General features: G+C 40.1%; 1 protein-coding gene across 3 annotated transcripts in view; it reads right to left on the bottom strand.

The window, feature by feature from the left end:
- The window catches only part of rnf213a (ring finger protein 213a), a 377172-nt gene that overhangs the window by 79034 nt on the left and 273541 nt on the right, over positions 1-24597 (bottom strand). For all 3 annotated transcript variants that reach the window (XM_039739973.1, XM_039739975.1, XM_039739974.1), the window contains 3 exons: positions 13344-13501; positions 9399-9614; positions 7620-7804 (listed from right to left, as the gene is read on the bottom strand). In XM_039739973.1, coding sequence (XP_039595907.1) covers positions 7620-7804; positions 9399-9614; positions 13344-13501 — 559 coding nt within the window. The remainder of the gene's footprint in view (positions 1-7619; positions 7805-9398; positions 9615-13343; positions 13502-24597) is intronic.

The following is a 24597-nucleotide window of genomic DNA, read 5'->3' as shown; positions in this document are numbered from 1 at the left end:
ACCTGAGCCACTTTATAAAGCGCGTATTTACATATGATGACAATATCATTTTTAAGGTGAAATGCAGCAAAATATGTTTATTAAATTATACAGATAAAACTTTAACTTCATTTAAATAATCTATATTCTTCACTGGGAGTGTTGTGAAGGATAGAATAATTAAACATGTACTACGAAGATATTTCAATGTTCTTTAAACGTTTTGAACATTCGGCGCTAAGCTTACAGATGGCTTAATTACTATTACAGAGCTGATTGTATGGCGATCGGTTACTTGGGGAAAGAAAAGCAAGGACTGCAGTGATGGCTACGCCAATATATATTGAATATAAAACAGAAAGAGAAAATAACAACACAGCTAAAAACGCAGCGACAAATTTCAGCAAAAGTTAAATGCTTGTGTCATGAGCACGAGGCGGCTATGCAGTGTCTGCAACGGACCTGGCCATCCACCGTGCATAAGATACCTTACTGACATTGCCGGGCGAAGGAGCCACCGATTCTTCCTCTGCCCAGTGCCACCACAAGCCTAGAGCCACCCTCGAGTACTACTGCAATAAATTATTTCATCGAAGTGAAACTCATGTTTAATAACGTGCTTTAACTCCTATCGTATATATCACGTATACAGCTCAGTATTTTAGTTATTCAGAGAGCTGTAATATCACGAATGTAATGGACTCTGTATCCAGTTGGAGGAAGAGAGCCGGTTTAAGAAGCAAGTAGTGATTCACACACACAGAGCACATAGAAAATCAAATACAAAACAAAGCATTTAACGTGCTACTTTAATCACGATGTGATTTGAGAAACTGGTTAATTAAACGATTTTAAGATGAAGTTTATGATGTTCTACTTTAATGACAAAATAAACTAAGTGATTAAAGTGGAAATGTCGAGATTGAAGTTGACATTTCATAATTTTTCCCCACCGTGTGCCTTTTTTATCTGTACCCTAATAATCTTTCATATGACACTCAGACGGTGGGCTACAACTCGGCTTTTCACGGCGACTTTGATATGTGACTTCTTTTTTATTTCTGGTACTGTGCGATTTTGTGAACGTGAGCTTTCATGTTTCTCCAACACGCTATGTCACTCGATCAACTTCCTTTTGTTGATTGTTCCACGGTTTATTTGAACAAATAGTATGTTTTTCCTTTGTCTCCACTTGGTATTCGCTGAAATTCTTATATTTTCCCCCGTGCTTTTCCCATTGTCTTTTCACAGAAGGCTGAGCTTAAGGGGCAATTTATATTGATTTGCATATTCAAAGAGGCGTAATTCTGGGAGGAGTTGGGGCGTTACATAAAGCGCGTGCGCGAGCGTTAGTTTTCACGCTGATCGGGATATATGTAGAGGAAGAACGTGGAAGTTGGAGTACGCACAGATTCCTGCATCTGGATTTTTCTGTGCGTAAGCACATTTCGGCTTTTGTGCTTACGCCATATTATAGTGCGAGTTCTACGCACGGCGTTATACATGAGGCCCCAGGTGTCTTCAATATTGAACCTTTTCACAATATTCTAATTTTTCGAGATACTGAATTAGAGACTTTCATTAGTTGTCAGTTATAATCATCAAAATTAAAAGAAATAAGCATTTGAAATACATCAGTCTGTGTGTAATGAACGAATCTAATATACAAGTTTCACTTTTTGAATGGAATTACTGAAATAAATCAACTTTGTAATGATATTCTAATTTTATGACCAGTACCTGTACAGTAGATTGATCCATGCACAAGTGTTAAGGCCAAACCCAAATTTCTCCAATGTAGTAAAAAGGTAGTTCCATTCAACCGTATAAAATGCTTTTTCTGCATCCAACGATAATATCTCCGGGTGTTAGACTTTGTGGGTGAATAAATTACATTAAGCAGGGCATCGAAGACTGGAAGCTAAGTGTCTTCCTTTAATAAATCCAGTTTGGTCTTATGATATTACCGAAGGAAGCCCTTTCTCAATCCTTCTAGCTAGGAATTGAGAGTATCTTAACATCACCATTAAGGAGTGAGATTGGTCTGTATGATGCACATTGTAATAAGTCCTTGTTTTGCTTAGGAAAGATGGTAATTAATGCTTGGTGAAATGTTTGAGGTAGAATTTTATTTTGTCTAGATTCTGTAAATGTTGCTAATAAAAGGGGAGCTAACTTAATTGAGAATTTCTTATAAAATCCGGCAGGGTGGCAATCAGGGCATGCTGCTTTTCCACTCTGAATTGAGTTTATAGCATCTAGTAATACTGACAGTGCCAGATGTTTATCCAATTCCTTTGCAGTGAGAGCTGCTAGTTGTGGTATCTGTAATGCATCCAAAAACGCATTAGATTGTGTCTTGTCTTCTTTAAGCAAAGTAGAATATAAGGACTTGTAGTACACTCTAAATGTGTGCATTATGTTTTTATGGTCAATGACTTTGTCTCCGTCTGTGTTGGTAATTGCAGGGATTGCACTGCGAACTTCCTGCTTGTAGATTTGTTGAGCTAAGATCTTATTAGCTTTCTCTCCGTGTTCACAGTAATAATGTCTTGATTTAAAAATGACTTGTTCTATTTCTATCTCTTCATCTAGAGATGTTGAGTTCTGAATGCAGAGCCTTTCTTTTCCTATGAAAAGCCTCATTTGGACACCTGGCATGTTCCTGACCTATTCTGGTAATTCCACTGATTAGCTCTGATACCTTCTTGGTTTCCAATTTATTTTTGTGGGAAAGATATGAGATAATCTGCCCTCTTAAGAAAGTCTTCAGAGTTTCCCCAGAGTGTTGCTGCAGAGATCTCTGAGGCTGTATAGGTATGAGGCTGTAAATTTTGCACAGCTCTCATTTGCTAATAAAAGGGGGTTAAGACGCCAACTGCAAGATGAGTATGTGAGGTATAATGATTTGCGCTCCATGATCAGAGTGGCGTGGTCGGAGATAACAACAGCATCATACTTGCAAGATTTAATCGTAGACAAAAATTGTAATCTATAAAGAAATAATCAATACTTGATTAGCAGTGATGCACTGGTGAGTATTAGGAATATGCTCTTGAGCTTGGGTTTAGAAATCTCCAGGGGTCTGATAAGTTGTGATCAGTTAGAAACTGTGTTACTGTCTTTGCAGTGTTAGATGTTATCGCCCCTGTGGCAGGAGATCTATCTAGGTGTGGATTTAAAACACTATTGAAGTCCCCAGCCATTATAATTTTATGAGTGCTCATATTGAGAATGAATGCAAATAGGTTTTAGATGAAGTCTCTATCATTCACATTGGGTGCGTAGATATTTATCAAAATCAATTTACAGTGCAGCCAAAACTGATCCTTGCTTAATATGTGGATCTCGTGAAAAAATATTTTATTCAGACCTGTTAGGTAAGAGAATATTTTCTTTCAATCTGTCATTCACATTAGGTGCATAGATATTTATCAAAATCAATTTAGAGTTAAATAAATTGCCCATGACAATCGCATATCTCCATTCAGGATCAGATACTACATCTGATACTACAAATGAGATTGTTCTGTTTATAAGAATTCCCACACCTCTAGTTTTCTTTGTGAAGATGGAATGGACTATTTGGCCAGTCCAGTCCCTGTGCAGCCGAAACTGATCCTTGCTTAATAAATGGGTTTCCTGAAATTTTAGCGTTTAGACCTGTTGGGTTAGAGAATATTTTCTCTCTCTTTAATTCGTGATCGAGACCTTAAACATTCCAGCTCACAAAATTGTTTGGTCATGAAGACTTTGCTTCTGAGCTTTTGTTATCATTTTGTAGTTTTAATTTGAGATAAGACAGCTTTGACCTTAATTTCCAATTTTTCCAGGAGCTATTGCCATGAAATCCATTGTTATGTTGGCACTTATAATTATAAGGATTAAAAGGATAGAGATAGCTTGTTCTCTTTCTCTGCCCCCCTCCCCAATTTGCCTCCCAATATGAGGCTAGACCACACTTCACAAAGTCCCAGTTCTCTGACATACCTAGAGACACATCAAAAACAAAATAAAGACCCACAGCAGTGGCATACAAGGATTAAAATACAGATATCTATTAACAATACTGTCCAAATACTAAGAAGCATAAAATACAACCTTAAACAGTCTTGAGAGAGTAAACCCAGGGAATGAAGTTAAACAATAGCCCTGGATAAGTATAGTAAGCCGCAATACAAAAATTATTAAATATATATGATTGTAGTCAAAACCTACGCAAGTAGTGGTTGAGAAGGAAATACAATGTATAATTACAGATCTTCTTTGCCATGCCTGAACCGGATGCCACTCACGGTTATATTTCAAAAAAGTGTCAAGACCAGTTTTCTTAGCTCTTTTTCTGCTTCTTATGTAGAAGTGAAAATGTAGAGCTTGCCATGAATGTCCACTTTCAGTTTGGCAGGATATAAGAGACTGCATATATAATCTATAGTCACTTGCTCCACTGATAGACTGAGGAGATTGTTCCTCCCCCACACTATGCGACTCTTCAATTCCACCCGGGGGAGTAAATGCTAACATTACTCAAAGTTATTGTCGGTTTTTACATGTATTTTTATTACTATTTAATTTAATATTGTTTTTTGTATCAGTATACTGCTGCTGGATTATGTGAATTTCCCCTTGGGATTAATCAAGTATCTATCTATCTATCTAATCGTCCGGGTGCCTCCTGGCAGTGGCCCTGGGCCCCAACAGGGTTGAGCTTCTAAGCTCTGATCCCATGGCCCCAATGCAGACCAGGGTGGCTGCCCTCTCATGCTCCAGGAGAGGTATTGTCCCTCTCCTGGTCCTTCCCGGCATCCCAGCTGGGCAGGATCCCCAGCCACACGTCACAATTTTTAATGTTGAGGGTGAGAAATCAGAAAAAATACAAATGTGGTTATTTTCAAATATAACCTTTTGTTTGTCTGAGAAGTAACATTATAAGTAATTTAAATTTTTCAAAACACACGGTGAGTGTCTTAGGTTTTAAGGTATTCGATCCACATATGCAGTAAGCTGCAAATATCTTGCGGTCTGATTTTAAGTCTTCTCCAATTATTTTAGAGAATAGTTCAGCTGTGAATTTCACTGCGTTTGGACTTTAATGATTTGCAGGGAGACCTTCGATTCTAATATTATTCCTTCTGCATCCATCTTCTTCCACTGCAGCTAGTCTGTCTCCAAGTACTTTGCATTCGGAATTTGCAGCCATTGCTTTTCTGTCAGTGGTAGATGCCAGTTGTTCAGCTATTTCAATACGAGTCATGAACGTTTGCTTACAATCTTCCAAATGAGCGCCAAGTGCTCTAACTTTATTCTCAAACCTAGATGCATTTTCCTTACCAAGTCAAGTTGGGGAGCATGTGCGGGTACAGTATGTTGTCGCACTCACTACACAACGAAACAACTCGGGTTCCCAGTTTGCAACCCCCCAGGCAGACGCGCAGTCCAGTCCCACCCTCCAGAAATGACCCTCTATCTACCGCAGCCAGGGGTTATGTGGGTGACCCATTGGCCTGGTCCAGCCACTCGGGTCCCAAACAATGAGGATCTTACAAGCCGGATCATCCTCTGGGAAATTTGCCACATGGCCGTAGTGCTGTAACTGACGCTCCCTCACAATGCAGGGAATGTGCCTCATTCGGGACTCCATGAGCAACCGCCAAGGATTTTCCAGAGAGACACAGTACCAAAGCAGTCCAGTCTTCGTCTCAGGTCACTAGATAGCATCCATGTCTCGCAACCATATAGCAAGACAGGAAGCACCAGGACTCAAAAGACTTGGACCTTCGTCCTTTTGCATAAATATCATGAGCGCCACACACCCCTTTCCCGCGACCTCATGACCCCCCATGCTCTCCCAATCCATCTACTGACTTCATAGGAAGAGACATGAATATCACTGCCAAGATAAGCAAACCTCTCAAAAAGGTCAACACTCTCTCCGCAAACAGACACACTGCTGACGGCTGTGCCCAAGAGGTCATTAAAGGCCTGGATCTTGGTTTTTATCCAGGGCACTCGCAAGCTAGACACTCAGACTCCTCGCTCAGTCTCTCGAGAGCCCTGATCAGAGCCTTCATTGCCTCCGCAAAGATCACAGCATCCTCAGCAAAGTCAAGATCTATGAACCTTTCTTCACCAACAGATGCCCCACAGCCACTGAACCCCACGACCTTACCCAACACCCGATCCATACAAGCATTGAAGAGAGTAGGAGCAACAACACACCCCTGATGAACCCCAGAATCAACTGGGAAAAACGCAGAGGTCGTGCCTCCACTCTGCAAAGCACTCACAGTACCAGTGTACAGGCCAGCCATTACATCCAACAACCTTGAGGGGATCCCACAAATCCTCAGGATGTCCCACCGGGCGGCTCGATCAACTGAGTCAAACGATTTGCAAAAATCGACAAAGGCTGTAAAGAAACTCTGCCGATATTCGCATTTGCGCTCCATGAGAATCCTCAGTGCCAGGATGCGGTCGATGGTAGACTTCTTAGGCATAAAACCAGACTGTTCCGGTCGCTGGTAGGTAAGCAAGTGATCACAGATCCTACGGAGGACGACCCTAGCAATGACCTTACCCGGCACTGAGAGCAGTGTTGTCCACCTATAGCTGCTGCAATCCAGGTGATCACCCTTCCCTTTCCAGTTAAGGACGACAAGTCCTGTTTTCCAGTCAGTTGGGATGAATGCTTGCAATGCCAGGAGGACAGCCTTACCACCAGCCTAGAGAAGTTCACCACCTGTGCAATCTCAGTGAGATTGGGTGGTTCACAGCTAATTGGAGGATCAACCTCAAGAACCGTGGACCCAGAGATATCCAATGCCCTAGCCGGAGGATCAGCTTTGAACAACTGCTCAGAGTAGCCAGCCCAACGGGTCACAACTGCAGTGTCATCTGTAAGGACCGTTACATCAGCTGCCCTGACTTCGACTCTCCAAGGAACAGATTCAGATGTGCATAATGCTTTGATTCCTTTGTAAGCAGGACATGGGTCCTTACCACTAAAAAAAATTAAAAAGAAAGTAAACTTCTGACTTGGCAGTCACAGTCAGTGAGGCATTATACAGGAGCACCAGAAGCACTTCTTCACACAATTCTACTGAATAATCATTATTCAGCTATAAAAGTCCTCAGTTTTACTGTGTCAGACTGAGTATGTGAAGCATTGTTGAGAATGGCACTCATTTTTATTTTCATTCTCTCCTTCCTAATTACATTCAGTGGGTCCTGAATGCATCTAATAATTGAGCCTACCTTTTAATAAGATGGTTGATTTGACGGGCCTCTCTTACAGTGATATTACTGGCCCAGCACACCACAGTACAGAAAAAGCCATCAGAGTTATAGAATATGTGAAGGATGTCACTACTCACATTAAAAAAATAGCTGCTATAAAAAAAAGAAAGAACCAGCTCTTTGGTTTATTTCTACCTTGCAATAATCTGTGTAGTATTATTTGAAGTTCGTATAATCTCCACTCAACAGCAGCAGAACTACAAAATCTATCATGAACCATCACTGGGGTTGAAAAGTATGTATGCCAATATTGACAGCACCTGCTACAATCAGTACATACTGTAATTAGACACACAAACATTAAATATTAAAGAGTAGATTTTAATCAATCTCATGCACAGTACCTCACAATGATAAGCAGCTGTTGACACTTTTCCCCACAGTACTGTACATCATCTGAGCATATTAGTTCAATTGGGACCCGCAAGTTCTTCACCTGATTAAGCCATTCTTGTCTTGACTTCTCGTTTTTTATATGAGGTTGTTCTAGTAGCTCAATACATGCAGCAGCAGCGCTTATATCCAAAACCTTAAATTAAGGAAACATGTCCAAAAGGCATGAGTTGACCCAAGCATGACAAGCATGACTCCACTTTGTAGATAAATTACACTGACAGTTTAAATTAAATAAATTGAAATAAAACAGCATTAACCTTTCAAAACCTACTAATGTCAATGACTGGAAAACGGCAGAATTCAAAGTATGAAGTAAAAAAAAGTCACATTTTAAGTGAAAAATCTGAATCATGGTGAACACCTAGGAAATACAAAGTAAGAATAAAAAAAAAATCACTTTATTTTTACGGAAAACTTGCAAGTTTGGTTTATAAAAATTTGGTGCATAATTAATTAATCTTGAAACCCAAGAGATTTGTCTGGTAATTGTAACAGGACCAAAACATCACAGGTGACACCTATATGGTACACAGGGTGTTACATTGCTTCTTATATACATAAAACAATCATTTTTATTTTTTTTTATTATTTAATCTATCTTCTACATCTACAATTCTTTCCTCGATTATGAATAGAATGTAACAAATGCTTATTTTATGAAGTGAAAAATGCCTTGAATGTTCCCTTAAACCATTCAGTTGTTTGCTCTAATGTTTCTGGTTGACTTCAGGGAACTTTTAAGGTGCTTAATGGATTATGAAATTAATGTTTTCAAAACAATTAATTTTGATCAATACGACAGGTCCAAATACCGAATGTATTGACAGAAAATCTCACATTACTAATATTTACAGTGTAGAAAAAGTGTTGTAATTTCTACATGGTTTAACTGAAATGTAGCAAATAACGTTAAACTAAAGTGTGCAATATGCACTTTAATTGTGTCTGAATTGTTTGATTTGTAATTTTAAACTGTGGAGCAGGGGGGTAAATCAAAGAAAAATGTGTCTTTGTCACAAACATTATGGAGGACACTATATAAGATGAGTGGTTTGAACTATGGAGTTTCGGGGGCCATTGATGAAAGGTGTGATAACTGCTATGCAGCTCTTCCAAACTGCTGCATGGCACTCAGAGGGAACATAGCTAATTACCTGTTTCAATTCAAAAGAATACATTTTCTTGTTAAACTGTATTTTGCAATGTCACTAGGAAAAGCAGAAAAAAGTATTTCAGGAATATACAGGAACTCTGTATAGCATGTTCAAGAGTAAGCATTTCCAGTTACCTATTAATAATAATATTACTTATTATTTGACTTAAGCCTTTATTATCCAAGTCGACTTACAGCATTTGAGATACAATTGATTACATTGTTTTTGTTTTCCCAGATGGAACACGGGCAGGTGAAATGACTTGTTCATGGTCACACAGTGTCAGCAGCTGGATTTGATCCCACAACCTCGGAGTTTGAAGTCCAAATCCTTAACCACTAAATCACACTGCCTGACAATAATATTAGAACTTGTAAAAAAAAAAATTGCACACAAAAAGCACTTTGGTGTATGGTACTTTTCATACATCCAATTAATTGAAGGCACTTAACAGAGGCCCACTGCTTTACGAAATTCCCTGACAAAGCCAGGTAACACAGCTAGTACAAAGTAAATGCTTCTATTTTCAGCTATACAAAAAAAATTAAATGTTATAATATTTGCTGTGCTTACCATTTCTCGCCCTTCACCTCCCCAGATTGTGTCCATGTTGTTTCTCAAAACCTCTTGGACTTTAGGATAAATATTGATAATTCTTGAGAAATTCTGTAAACGGTTCTTGAAATTGTAATATGCAGAATGAACCCAGGTAAGAGAAAATGCTTGTTCTTCAATGCCTTGTTGCAATCTCAGTTCATTTACACAAGTCAACAGAGCTTGACGCAGAAACTGCAAGAAAATAAATTAACATCCAGAAAGAAACATCAATTAAAATAACTATCATTTTCAAATAATACCTACAACACAACCTTATGCTACAATGAAACATGCTAATGAATTTGTACCATCGTCATCTGCACATATGCAAAGTATGTATTTTATCATACGTGTTTATAGAGTACCCTAATTGGAACTGAATGTCGAGATAAAAAGGTGCTAAATATATGAGAGAGAGAATGTTTTGGAGCATGCAGTTATACAGCATGTACACCTCAGGATCCTAACTTGGAACACAAGCTCAGCCATGCAGTGGGTGACACCTTAGCACCATACTAGTTCGACTGGAAGAGTGCCTTTTTTTTTTTTTTTTCAACACTAGAATTACCAGAGCCTACGAAAAAACTTGTAGATCCGTCCCACCTTAAATCACTTCGCACCTCTCCATCAGAGTCCTTTGTCCTGTAAATGTGTCGATAAGCAGCAAGCAGCCTGCTACACATCCCCCACCGCCGCACAGTTTTCTCAGCTCAAGTCTGTTTACCTGCGTGTCAGTTGCTTAGAGTTGTATAGAATGAGAAGTCAAGCAAAATGACACCTTTTATAAATACTGTATCTTTATTTGGAACACTTGCATTTCATGTGTGTTCCGTGTAGACAATGATCTATGTAAACACATCGTTAAAACAGAAACTTTTTCATGTTTTAGAAATAACTGACAAAATGTACACATGAAGTGTATAATGTGTGAAGCCTGAAGTCCAAATATCAAAGAAACAAGCTTGGTCCCCAATAGAACTAAAATCCTGCAGTACTTCTTTGTATTCCCTGCTCTGTGCTCCAACAAACACACGTTATCGGCAATATACTAATAACCCAATTGTGCTTCACTCACTTAGAATATGGAACCAATGTAGAAAGCATTTTAAGACGGAGAAGCTTCTATCGGTGGCACATCTGCAAGAGAACCACCTCTTTCAACCTTCGCAAACATATGCAGTTTTTAATATCTGGAAAAAATTTGGAATTAACTTGCTTAGAGATCTTTATATAGACAATGTCTTTGCATCCTATGAACAATTACATTCCAAATTTAACATTCCAGCTACACATTTCTTTCACTATCTTCAAATCAGGAACTTTGTTAAACAGAACCTTTCCGATTTTTTTCCGAAAAAATATTGCTCAATCTCAAGGACTTAGACACCATCTCTACAATATATAAAATCATTTTACAATCCCTCCCTTTCAAAGATCCAAGAGGACACTGGGAAAAAGATCTTTCAATATATCAGAAAAGGAGTGGAAAGTAGCAATGCAGAGAATCCATTCGAGCTCCATATGTGCAAAGCATACAATGATACAACTCAAAATTATATATCGAGCACATCTGTCTCATCTGAAACTCTCCAAAATGTTTTCAGGGCATGATCCAACCTGCGAACTCTGTAACCAAGTCCCAGCCTCACTGGGTCACATGTTCTGGGCCTGCACCAAATTTACATTATTCTGGACCAAAATTTTTAATTACCTTTCAGACAGCCTTGGTCTCACAATCCCTCATAACCCATTAACAGTTGTGTTTGGGATTCTTCCAGATGGGTTTAAAGTGGAGAAAGACAAACAAATTGTGATTGAATTCACTACACTTTTGGCGCGCAGACTTATTCTGATAAACTGGAAGAACCCAAACTCTCCTCTTTTAAGTCAGTGGGAAACCGATGTGTTCAGACTATTTGAAATTGGAAAAAATCAAATACTCAGTTAGAGGACCCATACAGACTTTTTTCAAAACATGGCAGGATCTAATCAGTAATATTTTAAAATAAGCTCATAAAGCACAGAGAATTTATTAATTTAGGTATGGTTACAAGCCTTATATTTCACACCGTTTGCCTTGCTCTCTCTATCAGGGGTGGGGACCCATTTGTCCTTAACTCAATTTTTCTTTTTGTAAAAACTTGATTGATTTGTATGGATTGCAATAAAATGAATAAAAATATAATAAAAAAAAAAACATATCAAAGAAACACTTTCACAAAAGTTACAAATATAACAGAACAAGCGCGCTTTTATTCAAAAATATAACTTTTATTCAAAAATATAACTGCAGAAAAAAAACCCGCCTTAGGTTGCGACATTAACACGCATTTGCTACGACCGCTTCGGTGGCACAATGGTATCAACTGTTGACTGGTAATCAAAACTTCACGGGTTCGATCCCAGACGAGTCCATTTTGAGAAGTGAGCTGCTCGTATTCTTACTATTTTAGAATAAAAGCATACATTTGATTTCAGTCTGTAACAGCCGGTGTAATTTATGATACTAAAGGTTAGCTTTGTTTTTTTTTATTCGGTTTAATTCTCTCGGTTGCGTTCACGATTTAACCCCCCACCCCGCATTTGACACTGCTGTTTTCATAAAAAGACGCGCTATAACAGAGTTGAACTCAGATCATGACGACTGTTCTACATCGGAGCAAGAATGCACTTTTGCTATCACTGTACTTTGTATATGTACATGGGAAGCTCTGCACACTACTTGTGACTTTACGCTCTAGGAAAGAGCAATGATATTTTGTTTCATATTCCGCAAATACTGATGTTAACTGTTCATTACTAATTAAGTATTTCTTCTTAAATGTCACTCCATGCTTATGCATATGCTATGAAATCACTATGGAGACACCCTTCAAATAAAATTTTACTGAAAATTATTACATTATATTAATGTTCTCAATGCATGGTTAAGTTATCTCTAAAAAAAAAAAGCCACCACTTCAAATATATCAGTGCACACTAATTCTGTCAAGATAAAATCGGTATCAAATGGAATCAAGGCGTTGTGAACTAGAATCAAATTGAATCAGGACATAAGTGCCAATATTCTGCGTTATAGGCAAGTGCTGTGATGGAAAGCACTTAAGTGTATGTGAAAATCTCAATTAAGTTTTTTTTCCTTTATTCTTAAAAGGAAATGACTTATTTTATTTCTAATTGTTTTAGGTTTCAGATATTCAGAACTACATTTATCTTACATACATAAAAGAGCTGTTAGTATTTAGATCTGTGTTGATATAACAGTCTGTTATAATTAGGTGGTGTATAAAAAGTTTAAGGTTTTCCCTGAAACATCAAAGTAAATGCAGTATATTGCAGTAGCTTCTCCAGTCATCAGACTGCAGTCTAACTGAGTGTCTAAGTCTAAGACAGACCTAACGTGTAGTAATCTATACAGCATACTGGAGTTGAAAAAGTTCAGAAACAATATGCTTCATTTTTGATATTCTGTTCTGATAGCTAACAGGAAACCTGCTATGAAGGAAGCAATATCAGAAATGTTCTTACAAAAACCAGACAAGGTGGTTTAGTGCAGTACATTAAATGGCATTGCTAACAATATTCCCAAAAATACTTTAGAGTTATTTAAAGGTATGCTGCAACAAGAAGAAAAACAGTGACATACTGTTTAATGCTTGGTGGGTGTATGTGTGCGTGTGTGTCCTGTGGTGGGCTTGTGCCCTGCTCGGGATTTGTTCCTGCCTTGTGCCCTGTGTTGTCTGAGATTGGCTCTAGCAGACCCCCGTGACCCGGTTTTAAGATATAGCGTAAAAGTAAACTTTTTTCATCTCCATGGATCTAAATCTTTCAAAGTAAACTTTTTTCATCTCCATGGATCTAAATCACTGACAGTACAAGAGCTCACAAGATACATATAAAAGCAATAAGGCAAAAAAGTACCTGAAGTTCCATTTCGGATGAAACACTCATGGTCATCAGAATAAAATCCTGAACATATCGGAGGAACAGTTCTCTTTGAATTTCATCACTAGCTGCTGAAATATACCGACCCAGTGGAGTTTTGCTGAAATACTCATCGAAATTCTTCTCAGTGTGTCCTTTAAAAAATGAAAACACTTGATATAATTCTCTATTAATTACATTACTAAACAAGGTTTTCTATTATTAAAATATAGAATGGTTTTACAAAACAAATAAAAAATCAATTAAGAGATTTAAATCAAACGTGCCACACCTCTAATTACTCAATCTGTAAGAAAGCTACTGACCTTATTAAAGCACTTTTGTTATCCTTGTATAGTATAATACATACATGGAAAAGTGGTGCTATAAATGCCAGTTCCTACTGATGATAAAAATGAACATGGATTCCTTTACAATTAGAAACATTCATATTATGGCTTTTTAGCTCATACTGAAATAAGGCACATTAGTCTTAAGCTACAATGTATGTGCAGATGGACAGTCTCAACTATTGTATAATCCTTTGTCGTTCAACAATGTCCAAAGAGACATTTGTTTTCTGCGCCAAAACGCCCTGTTTCATAAGTCAAACTGAGTACCATGCTATTCTAATAATCTTCAAGAATCACTTTCACTGCTTTTTTTAAAACTGCTAAACAGGTACAGATTATAATTCATACTTACTGTATATACTGACGGACAAGAAGACCTTTCAAATTTTTAACCAAAATACCATAAAATTTGATGGATGTGGACCTCAGAGGGACATTCTCCTCAGGTATTGGTGGATTGTCTGAGGGGGTGAGAATACCTGGAGAAGCTCGCTACAGTCATGGCCAAAATTAGAGGCACCCCTGGAATTTTTCCAGAAAATGCACCATTTCTCCCAGAAAATTGTTGCAATTACAAATGTTTTGGTATACACGTTTATTTCCTTTATGTGCATTGGAACAACACAAAAAAAACACAGAAAAAAAGCCAAATCTGACATCCTGTCTCACAAAACCCCAAAAATGGGTCGGACCAAATTATTGGCACCTTTCAAAAATTGTGGGTAAATCGTTTTATTTGAAGCATATGATGCTCATTTGAGCTTACCTGTGGCAAGAAACAGGTGCTGTTAATATAGCAATCACACCTGAAGCCAGTTAAAGTGGAGAAAAGTTGGCTCAACCTTCCTATTGTGTGTCTGAGTGTGCCACACTAAGCATGGAGAACAGAAAGAAGAGCAGAGAATTGTCTGAGGACTTGAGAACAAAAATTGCGGAAAAATATCAACAATCTCAAGGCTACAAGTCCATCTCCAGAGGTCTTCATGTTTCTTTGTCCACTGTGCGCAACATAATCATGAAATTCACACCACATGGCACTGTAGCTAATCTCCCTGGACGTGGACAGAAGAGAAAAATTGATAAAACACTGCAAGGAAGGATAGTCAGAATGGTGGATAAACAGCCCCAATCAACTTTAAAACATATTCAAGCTGTTCTGAAGACTCAGGGTGCAACAGTGTCAACTCAAACTATCCGTCAACATCTGAACGAAATGAAACGCTATGGCAGGAGAACCAGGAGGACCCCACTGCCGACACAGAAACATAAAAAAGCCAGACCGGAGTTTGACAAAATGTACTTGAGGAAGCCAAAATCCTTCTGGGTGAAAGTCTTGTGGACAGATGAGACCAGGGTAGAGCTATTGGGACGCAATGTAGGGCCCAGTGTCAGAAAGCTGGGTCTGCGTCAGAGGTCATGGGTGTTCCAGCAGGACGACGACGCCAAACATACCTCTAAAAGCACCCAGAAATTGTTGAAGACAAAGTGCCAGAGAGTTCTGAAGTGGCCAGTAATGAGTCCGGATCTAAATCCGAATGAACACTTATGGAGAGATCTCAAAATTGCTGTTGGGAGAAGGCGCCCTTCAAATCTGAGAGACCTTGAAGCAGTTTGTAAAAGAAGAGTGGTCAGAAATTCTAGTTGAGAGGTGTAATAAGTTTGTTGAGGGTTATAGGAAGCGCTTCAATTCAGTTATATTTTCCAATGGACGTGCAACCAAATATTAACTTGAGGGTCCCAATAATTTTGTCCAGCCCAGTTTTTGAGTTTTGTGTGAAATGTCAGATTTGGCTTTTTTTCTCTGTTTTTTTTATGTTGTTCCAATGCACATAAAGGAAATAAACATGTGTACAGTTATCCCTCCTCGATCGCGGGGGTTGTGTTCCAGAACCCCCCGCGATAGTTGAAAATCCGCAAAGTAGAAACAACATGTTTGTATGGTTATTTTTATATATTTTAAGCTCTTATAAACTCTCCCACACTGTTTATAAATATTCCCACACAGTTATACAGCATAAACCCTTTGTATTCTCTTAGATATTAGGTAAGATTCATTGAAATTACAGTGCAACCTCGGTTCACGAACGTCTCGGTTTACGACCAAAAAGTTTGCCAAACTTTTGCCGCAGTTCACGACCACACACTCGGTATACGAACAAGCCAGTTTCCCTTTCGGTTTGTACATGTTCAGTCTCTCCCTGTGGATTTCCTGTGCAGCGAGTAAGTGAGCGAGAGAGAGAGAGAGAGAGAGAGAGAGAGAGAACAAGAGTGAGAGCGAGAGAGCGCGCACACACACACACAGGCAGCACGAGAGAGGAGAGCGCCAGACACACACACACAGAGGCGCGCGCAGACACACACAGGCAGCGCAGAAGAGAGCACCAGACACACACACACACACAGAGGCAGCGAGCAGACACACACACACACAGAGGCAGCGCGCAGACACACACACACACACACAGAGGCAGCGCGCAGACACACAGGCAGTGCGAGAGAGAGCTGGACGCATTAAGGTAGGAAGGCAGTTAAAGAATGCACTGGGCTTGATTTTGTTTTCACTTCTGTTTCCAGCGATTGGTTCATAGTGTGCATTGTTGCAATATTATTTTTCTTGGTGGTTTATTAAATTATGGATTTTTCAAATGTTCATTTTTTCCCTGTGCTCAAAACTCATAAAAAAAAAGTGCTTTTACCCAGTAATTGGTAGCGCTATAGCGCAAACTATTGTAGTGTTAGTTTTCTCTGTTGTTCAAGGTTTTCTCAGTGTTATTCATTAAGTTTACTATTACGCTGTGCATTCTATGGTTTAATTAACTATATTTGTGCTTAAAAGCGTAAAAAAAATATATATTTACATACAGTTCGTATGGTCTGGAACGGATTAATTGTATTTACATACAATCCTATGGGGGAAATTGCTTCGGTTCACAACCAAATCGGTTTACGACCAGAGTTTTGGAACGAATTATGGTCGTGAACCCGAGGTTCTACTGTATGTATGTAAACACACTGTTTATATACAGTAAAACCTAAATATTATTTTAAAGATATCGAGCGTGTCCGATATCACATATGTTACAGACATTACGATAGACAGCCACCAGCAATAAATCCGTACAATGCAAGAAAATATGTATACAGTAAATGTGTGTACAGTGACACTAAACGTACGTACATGTACTAAGTATTGTAAGTAGAAAATTAATTACGGTTACTAACCAACAATGACACGATGACTTGTCCGATAACGATGAGTTTAATTTTACTGCACAACAAAGGAGAGCGTTACAGCTCTTCTAAAGGAGCCTCTTCAGGCGACTGTGTAGCACCGCCGTTGTGCTTCTTCCGGCAGTCTTCAATCCAAATCCCTAAAGCAGATTCCATCCAGACTACTGCCTTATTACATCCACTTACAACTCATTTTGCACTCTGGTTAAAAGGACACTGCGGCCGTAGATCTTGTATTTCTTTCCTACTTTTTAAATAAAAAGAATCATAGCCTCATTGATGCCGTAATGGCGTCCTACAGCGGTGTAGCTTTTCCCTTCCATCAACATATCCAAAACTTTTACCTTTTCGACAATCGTTAACATATTCCGTTGGCGCTCGGGCACGGCCCCTGAAGCAGTAGCAGGAGCACATTGTTTTGGAGCCATAATGAACGGCTTGATTATGCACAAAGATAAACACAAAAGAGCACAAAAGTTAACTCTTTACACAGCGAAACACGCTGATGCTGAATGAGCAAGACGACACATCCTGGTTAATGCCGCAGAATTGAATTCGGCGCTCTGTCGCTGAGCCAGTCAGCACACAGGAACTTAACTGCGTGCTCTGATTGGTTAGCTTCTCAGCCATCCGCCAATAGCGTCCCTTGTAAGATATCAACTGGGCAAACCAACTGAGGAAGCTTGTACCGGAAGTAAAAAGACCCGTTGTCCGCAGAAACCGTGAAGCAGCGAAAAATCCGCATTATATATTTAGATATGCTTACATATAAAATCCGTGATAGAGTGAAGCTGCGCAAGTCGAAGAGCGATATAGCGAGGGATTACTGTATACCAAAACATTTGTAATTGCAACAATTTTCTGGGAGAAATAGTACATTTTCTGGGAAAATTCCAGGGGTGCCAATAATTTCGGCCATGACTGTATAAAGCAACTCATGGTCAGCATGTAAAAGAGACATGAACACAGCACTTAAAAGAACACTTCGACTGGACGCATCTCCTGGCCGCTGAAGCCCATTGGCTCAAAGGTGTCACTGCTGGGCGAACCTCAGATTGGACCCTGGACTTGCAGTGAGCCAGGGATATAATGGGGCATACGGATTGACTCTTACCCCAGGTAAGGTGAAGCCAGGCAGCGTGCATTAAGGACAATGGGGAGAACAGCTGGGAGTATGTGGTGCCTTTGAAGACCTGAGCAGTGGGCAGAAAAAGTGCTGAAGACGTCAACAGTTCCTTGTAGGGCCACTCATCAGCAATCAACATTGGAGGCTAATTTCGTTCCTCCACCTTTCAAACCCCCTGACTCGGTACAATTCAACAAAAAATGCAAAACCCTTGGACAAGTTGAATGTGAAAATTTAAAATGAAATCGGTTATGGAAAACATAATACTAACTTTCAAGATAACAAGCAATCAAACCAATACTTATATTATTGAAGTATAAATACTTGGAGGAAAAAAAAAACAGTTGTTACTATGGAAGCTTATATAAAAAATACTGCATTATTTCGCACAAGTATTGCCTTTTTAAGACATCACCTGCTGCTGTGTAACATTGTGCATGTGCATGGTTTGGCCATTTGACAGCAACTAGTGGAAACGAAACTAAAGTTCTTGCACAGCATGCAATCAAGTAAAAACACTGAATAAAAGTCATATGTGTACATTTAATCCTGCATGTTCTGAGGGGTACATATAATTTGGCCATTTTAGAATCACAGGGAGGCAGCAGCACTATGTATAAGGCAAGAAGCAAATGTGATATGGTGGTTTAGTGTTGTCCAATTATACAGCTAAGCAGAAAAGAGTGTGCTGCATGCAATACACTAATTCCAAGCAATGTGTGATTTGGGCATGATTTTAACACTGATTTGCAGTTTCTGACTGATTTTGAGTCAGCCCAAATTTTAGCTTCATTTACAATCATTTCAAATGCAGTACAAGTGGAGCTGCGATACCCCACTGCATCTTATGATTGGGCTTGGTTGTCTTGAAGTGTGAGTAGTCTCACAACCTGATTTTTTTTCATGCCATTATAAAATTTCATTGTGCACTGATGTTAGAATATTATACATCAGGTATTTCTACTGTCATGCTCATTTTCACATTTTTGATTTAAAAAATCTAAATATCATATATTAACACACATGCATCTAAATAGCCTATGGAAGAAGCATCTTAGGAAACCATTACTGGAAGAACATAAAATAAACATATTAGGCCCCGCCGGGCTGGAGCCGGGCCGGGACGCCCAGGACGACGTGAGGAGGGCTTGTGCCTCCTCCAGACCGCGAGGGGGCGTCCGTCCTGGTTCTGTTGGGGCCACGGGTTGAGGGCATGGAAGCCCTTCCTGTAGGGGCCCGTGGTCACCGCCAGGCGGCGCCCGATGCCGGTTTATCCCGCGCGGTTGCGGTTGGGGCTGGAGCCCGGCCGGGACGCCTTGGAGGACCGGAGGAGGGCGAGTGCCTCCTCCAGACAGAGTGGGGGCGTCCGTCCTGGTTAGGCAGGGGGCCTCGGGTACAGGGCTTTGAAGCCCAGCCCTGTAGGGACCCGTGGCCACCGCCAGGCGGCGCCCCGGTGCCTAATTATCCCGGGAGCCCGGCACTTCCGCCACACCAGGAAGTGCCGGGGGGAAGACTTTGGGTGGCGCCCGGAGAGCCGCCAGGAAAGCAGCCGACACTTCCGCCACGCTGGGGCGTGGCTAAAGAGAAGAGGCCGGAAACACCTGGGGCTCATCCGGGGCATTATTTAAGGGGCTGCCTCCCTCCAGTCAGGTGGTGGAAGTCGGGAGGAAGCCGACGGAGTTGGAGAGAGGACAGGAGGCGGCCAGAGGAAAGGCACAGTGACTGTGGGCCCTGGACTTTTGGGGGATTCGGTGCTGAAGGCACTGGGGTTGTGTAAGTGCACCCAACTTAAGAACTTGTATATATTTGTAAATAAACAGTGTGTGGAGCAAAATATGTCGTCCGTCTGTCTGTGCTGGGGCCAGCGTTCACAATATACAATGGTAAATTACATAGACTATGTAATGTGAATTCTCTCTGTAAAATAGACAAACCATACTGACAGCCTCTAAACCATCCATGTGTCCAAAAACGCTCTTTTCTTTCCATTGTACTTTTAGAGCATACAGTGGCTTGCAAAAGTATTCGGGCCCCCTTGAACTTTTCCACATTTTGTCACATTACAGCCACAAACATGAATCAATTTCATTGGAATTCCACATGAAAGACCAATACAAAGTGGTGTACACTTGAGAAGTGGAACGAAAATCATACATGATTCCAAACATTTTTTACAAATAAATAACTGCAAAGTGGGGTGTACGTAAATATTCAGCCTCCTTTGGTCTGAGTGCAGTCAGTTGCCCATAGACATTGCCTGATGAGTGCTAATGACTAAATAGAGTGCACCTGTGTGTAATCTAATGTCAGTACAAATACAGCTGCTCTGTGACGGCCTCAGAGGTTGTCTAAGAGAATATTGGGAGCAACAACACCATGAAGTCCAAAGAACACACCAGACAGGTCAGGGATAAAGTTATTGAGAAATTTAAAGCAGGCTTAGGCTACAAAAAGATTTCCAAAGCCTTGAACATCCCACGGAGCACTGTTCAAGTGATCATTCAGAAATGGAAAGAGTATGGCACAACTGTAAACCTATAAAGACAAGGCCGTCCACCTAAACTGACAGGCCGAACAAGGAGAGCGCTGATCAGAAATGCAGCGAAGAGGCCCATGGTGACTCTGGACGAGCTGCAGAGATCTACAGCTCAGGTGGGGGAATCTGTCCATAGGACAACTATTAGTCGTGCACTGCACAAAGTTGGCCTTTATGGAAGAGTGGCACAAAGAAAGCCATTGTTAACAGAAAACCATAAGAAGTCCCGTTTGCAGTTTGCCACAAGCCATGTGGGGGACACAGCAAACATGTGGAAGAAGGTGCTCTGGTCAGATGAGACCAAAATGGAACTTTTTGGCCAAAATGCAAAACGCTATGTGTGGCGGAAAACTAACACTGCACATCACTCTGAACACACCAACCCCACTGTCAAATATGGTGGTGGCAGCATCATGCTCTGGGGGTGCTTCTCTTCAGCAGGGACAGGGAAGCTGGTCAGAGTTGATGGGAAGATGGATGGAGTCAAATACAGGGCAATCTTGGAAGAAAACCTCTTGGAGTCTGCAAAAGACTTGAGTCTGGGGCTGAGGTTCACCTTCCAGCAGGACAATGACCCTAAACATAAAGCAAGGGCAACAATGGAATGGTTTAAAACAAAACAAATCCGTGTGTTAGAATGGCCCAGTCAAAGTCCAGATCTAAATCCAATCGAGAATCTGTGGCAAGGTCTGAAAACTGCTGTTCACAAACGCTGTCCATCTAATCTGACTGAGCTGGAGCTGTTTTGCAAAGAAGAATGGGCAAGGATTTCAGTCTCTAGATGTGCAAAGCTGGTAGAGACATACCCTAAAAGACTGGCAGCTGTAATTGCAGCAAAAGGTGGTTCTACAAAGTATTGACTCAGGCGGCTGAATAATTACGCACACCCCACTTTTCAGTTATTTATTTGTAAAAATTGTTTGGAATCATGTATGATTTTCGTTCCACTTCTCACGTGTACAACACTTTGTATTGGTCTTTCACGTGGAATTCCAATGAAATTGATTCATGTTTGTGGCTGTAATGTGACAAAATGTGGAAAAGTTCAAGGGGGCCGAATACTTTTGCAAGCCACTGTAGTATGGTGAGAGTCAGGAACGCAGTTCTTTTCTTTTTGACATTTTGAATGGGTAAAACTTCCCATCGGGATTATGTACACTGTGGAATATGGCCCGGACACAGACAGGTAGACATGTTTAATTCACCCACACATGTTTATTTACAAGTCCTTATATTTACAAAAGTGCAACACAACCCCAAACTCCCCAAAAGTCCAGGCCTTAACACAATGCCTCACTCTCTTCAGGCCGCCTACTTTCCTTTCCTCCCGAGCTCTGTTCTTCTCCTCACCCGACTCCAGCCAATGAATGGAGGGAGGCGGCCCCTTTTATCCCCACCTGGATATGCTCCAGGTACCTCCTGATAATCTTCCGCTGGCACTCCCAAGTGTGGCAGAAGCACCGACTGCAAACCCGGAAGCACTCCGGGAGTCCCTGGTCTTCTTCCCCCCAGCACTTCCGGATGTGGCAGAAGTGCTGAGGGCCAGGGCTCCTCAGGCATTCGGGTGCCCCCTGGTGGTGACCACGGGCCACTATAGGGTTGAGCTTCTAAGCTCTGTTCCCGTGGTCCCCAAAGCCACCAAGGCAGTCACCCCCATGTGGTCTGGAGGACCACAACACATATTGTCTAAGCACCCATGTCATGGCATGTCAATCTGACCAAACATGTTCATAACAGTATGAGTACATATACAACTGGTGATTCTGTTGTGCAGTGTGAGTAGTTGTTTGCCCACAATTTCTAAAAATCAAACAGTGTATGGCCGGCATAACAGAAACCTAAAAATATAGTATCATTCTAGTTTTATTCCAGCAATTTTCAACAGATATTTTGAAGCACTGTGATCTGGTGGGATAGTATCTACAGTTAATTTCTGCGAAACTTCAAGAGCTTGCACTTGAAGATGGAGAAGAGGGAAGTACTAAAAATATTTGAAAAACACGTGAAAATTAACAGATTTGGCTATGTTTCTAATCAGGTTCATGAAAGTTGCTATATGGCCAGTGAAATGTTCAGTTTTTCATACTAAAGAAAAAGTAATGCAAAATTAATGCACTGTTTTTAATACATGATATTTTGTAATGTATAACTATATAGCATATTTATTTTTTGTAGGTACTGAGTAATGTTGCTAAGTTATTTGTAAAAGTAACGTTTCCCAACACTATTGTCGCATGACTTGTGTAGTGACCCAGCTATGAACTACTCTGCATGAGGCAGTGAAGTGGCGAGACAGAGTAGGAGGTTGTCAGCATGAGCTGGCTATACAAATGAGGACCACGACCAGGAGTGATGGCTGAGTGTGAGCAGATAGCACAAATCAAAGAGGGATGGCAAAGAGGGAGGGCAGTGATGAACTGAAGTAGGAGCATAATGTTGTTCAGTACCGTTTCACCAAAAAGTTGACAAGTGAGGAAGAGACATAAGGGCAAGTAATGTCTTCTAGATCAGAAAAAAGCCCAAAAACAACACCACGAGGGAGTGAACAGGGAAAGAGACCTGGTTTTATCTGTCGTGAATTAACGGTCCTTCTAATGGGAACGGCCAGTGCAGCTATGTAAATGTTTTCCCTACAGCCTAAATAGTGGGGAAGACTCAAACAGTTAAAAACATTGTTTTTTTTCTTTTTTAAATCAATTCTGTCCATTACCATCCTTGCATCGTTCCTGTTTTCAACTTACCACATTAATAATCCGTTTTCTTGTTTAACTGCATTATCAGACTTCATGTTTTTATTTCCTTTAACTGTGAAGATGTCACTACAATACTTTATAATACTTTGAGTGAATCACATTATTGTTACTCAATCCAAGCATCTACTTCAACAGTTTCGCTTTTAGGAAAAATATCCTTGCGGTGTTCCAGGTTAGCTCCAGAGTTGTCTAGTAAGCATCATTTATGAATCGTCACTAGCATTTTTGCAATATTTATAAACTTTTCTGATTTCTGTGAATTTTACCTTACCCAATATAATTTTAAACATTTTCATCAAATCCTAAAATGTAAAGAAATACTCCACCCACAAATGAGATTTCTTTAATATGTTACATACCCCATGTAGTTTGTAGTGATGGCTAAGAAAAATGTTTAATCTCATGTTTCATGCAGAATGAGAGAAAACAGTTTGGGTCAGCTGTAGTGTGCAGTCAGCTCAAGAAGATCCTGCACTAATTTAGTTTTAGGATGTATTTACAGTAACAAAACTAACTTTGAAATGTAGGACTGTTGTAGTGTACCCTAGAACTATAGACTCTGTTGCAGTGGTCTAAGACTAAGTGCAAGTGCAGTGTGCTTCTTGGAATTTAGGGAAGTGGAAAATGTGGTATACTAACTTAGACCACCCTGTGAGTAGGTTTAACAAACTTAGTACAGTGGGTAATGCTACAAAATGTATTCTGCATGCATCAACCAGACATGAAAAAGCCTTAATATGCCATTAAAAAATATGGGCACCATCATTTTAAGTTTATTTTTGGACTGAAGTATAGCAAGATACTGAATCAAACATACTAACCTCAATAAAACAAAAACATACATATCAACATTCATTTAACTATTAATCTTCAGCAGTGTCTGAAGTGGAAACAAATAAGTGCCAGTATTTTTATGTTTGTCAGCTTCTTGATCCTCCTCCTAATGCATTGCAATTGTTACATAATTTTTTAATTAAGTGTTTGGGTCATCCTCAGAGTTTTGATCAATATGATATAAATACAATTGCTAGGAGAGCTTTAGGGCTGGGAGTTCCCTTCGAAGGCAGAGCAGAAGATGCTTGCACATTGAGGCAAAAAAAGGAACAAGGCCGGTATGATATCAGTGCATAATAGCCCACTACAACCCCAGATCTTCAATGACAAGATGCAGGATTAGTGTCCCTAATTAAGAAATCACTAGGCCACATTGCATGAAGAGTGTGCATTGAAAGATGCTGTTTCTTCCATTCTG

Source organism: Polypterus senegalus, chromosome 17, assembly GCF_016835505.1.
Source record: "Polypterus senegalus isolate Bchr_013 chromosome 17, ASM1683550v1, whole genome shotgun sequence".
Classification (NCBI taxonomy): Eukaryota; Metazoa; Chordata; class Cladistia; order Polypteriformes; family Polypteridae; genus Polypterus; species Polypterus senegalus.
The sequence above is the reverse complement of the archived record's forward strand: the minus strand, read 5'-3'. Positions and strand labels throughout refer to the sequence as shown.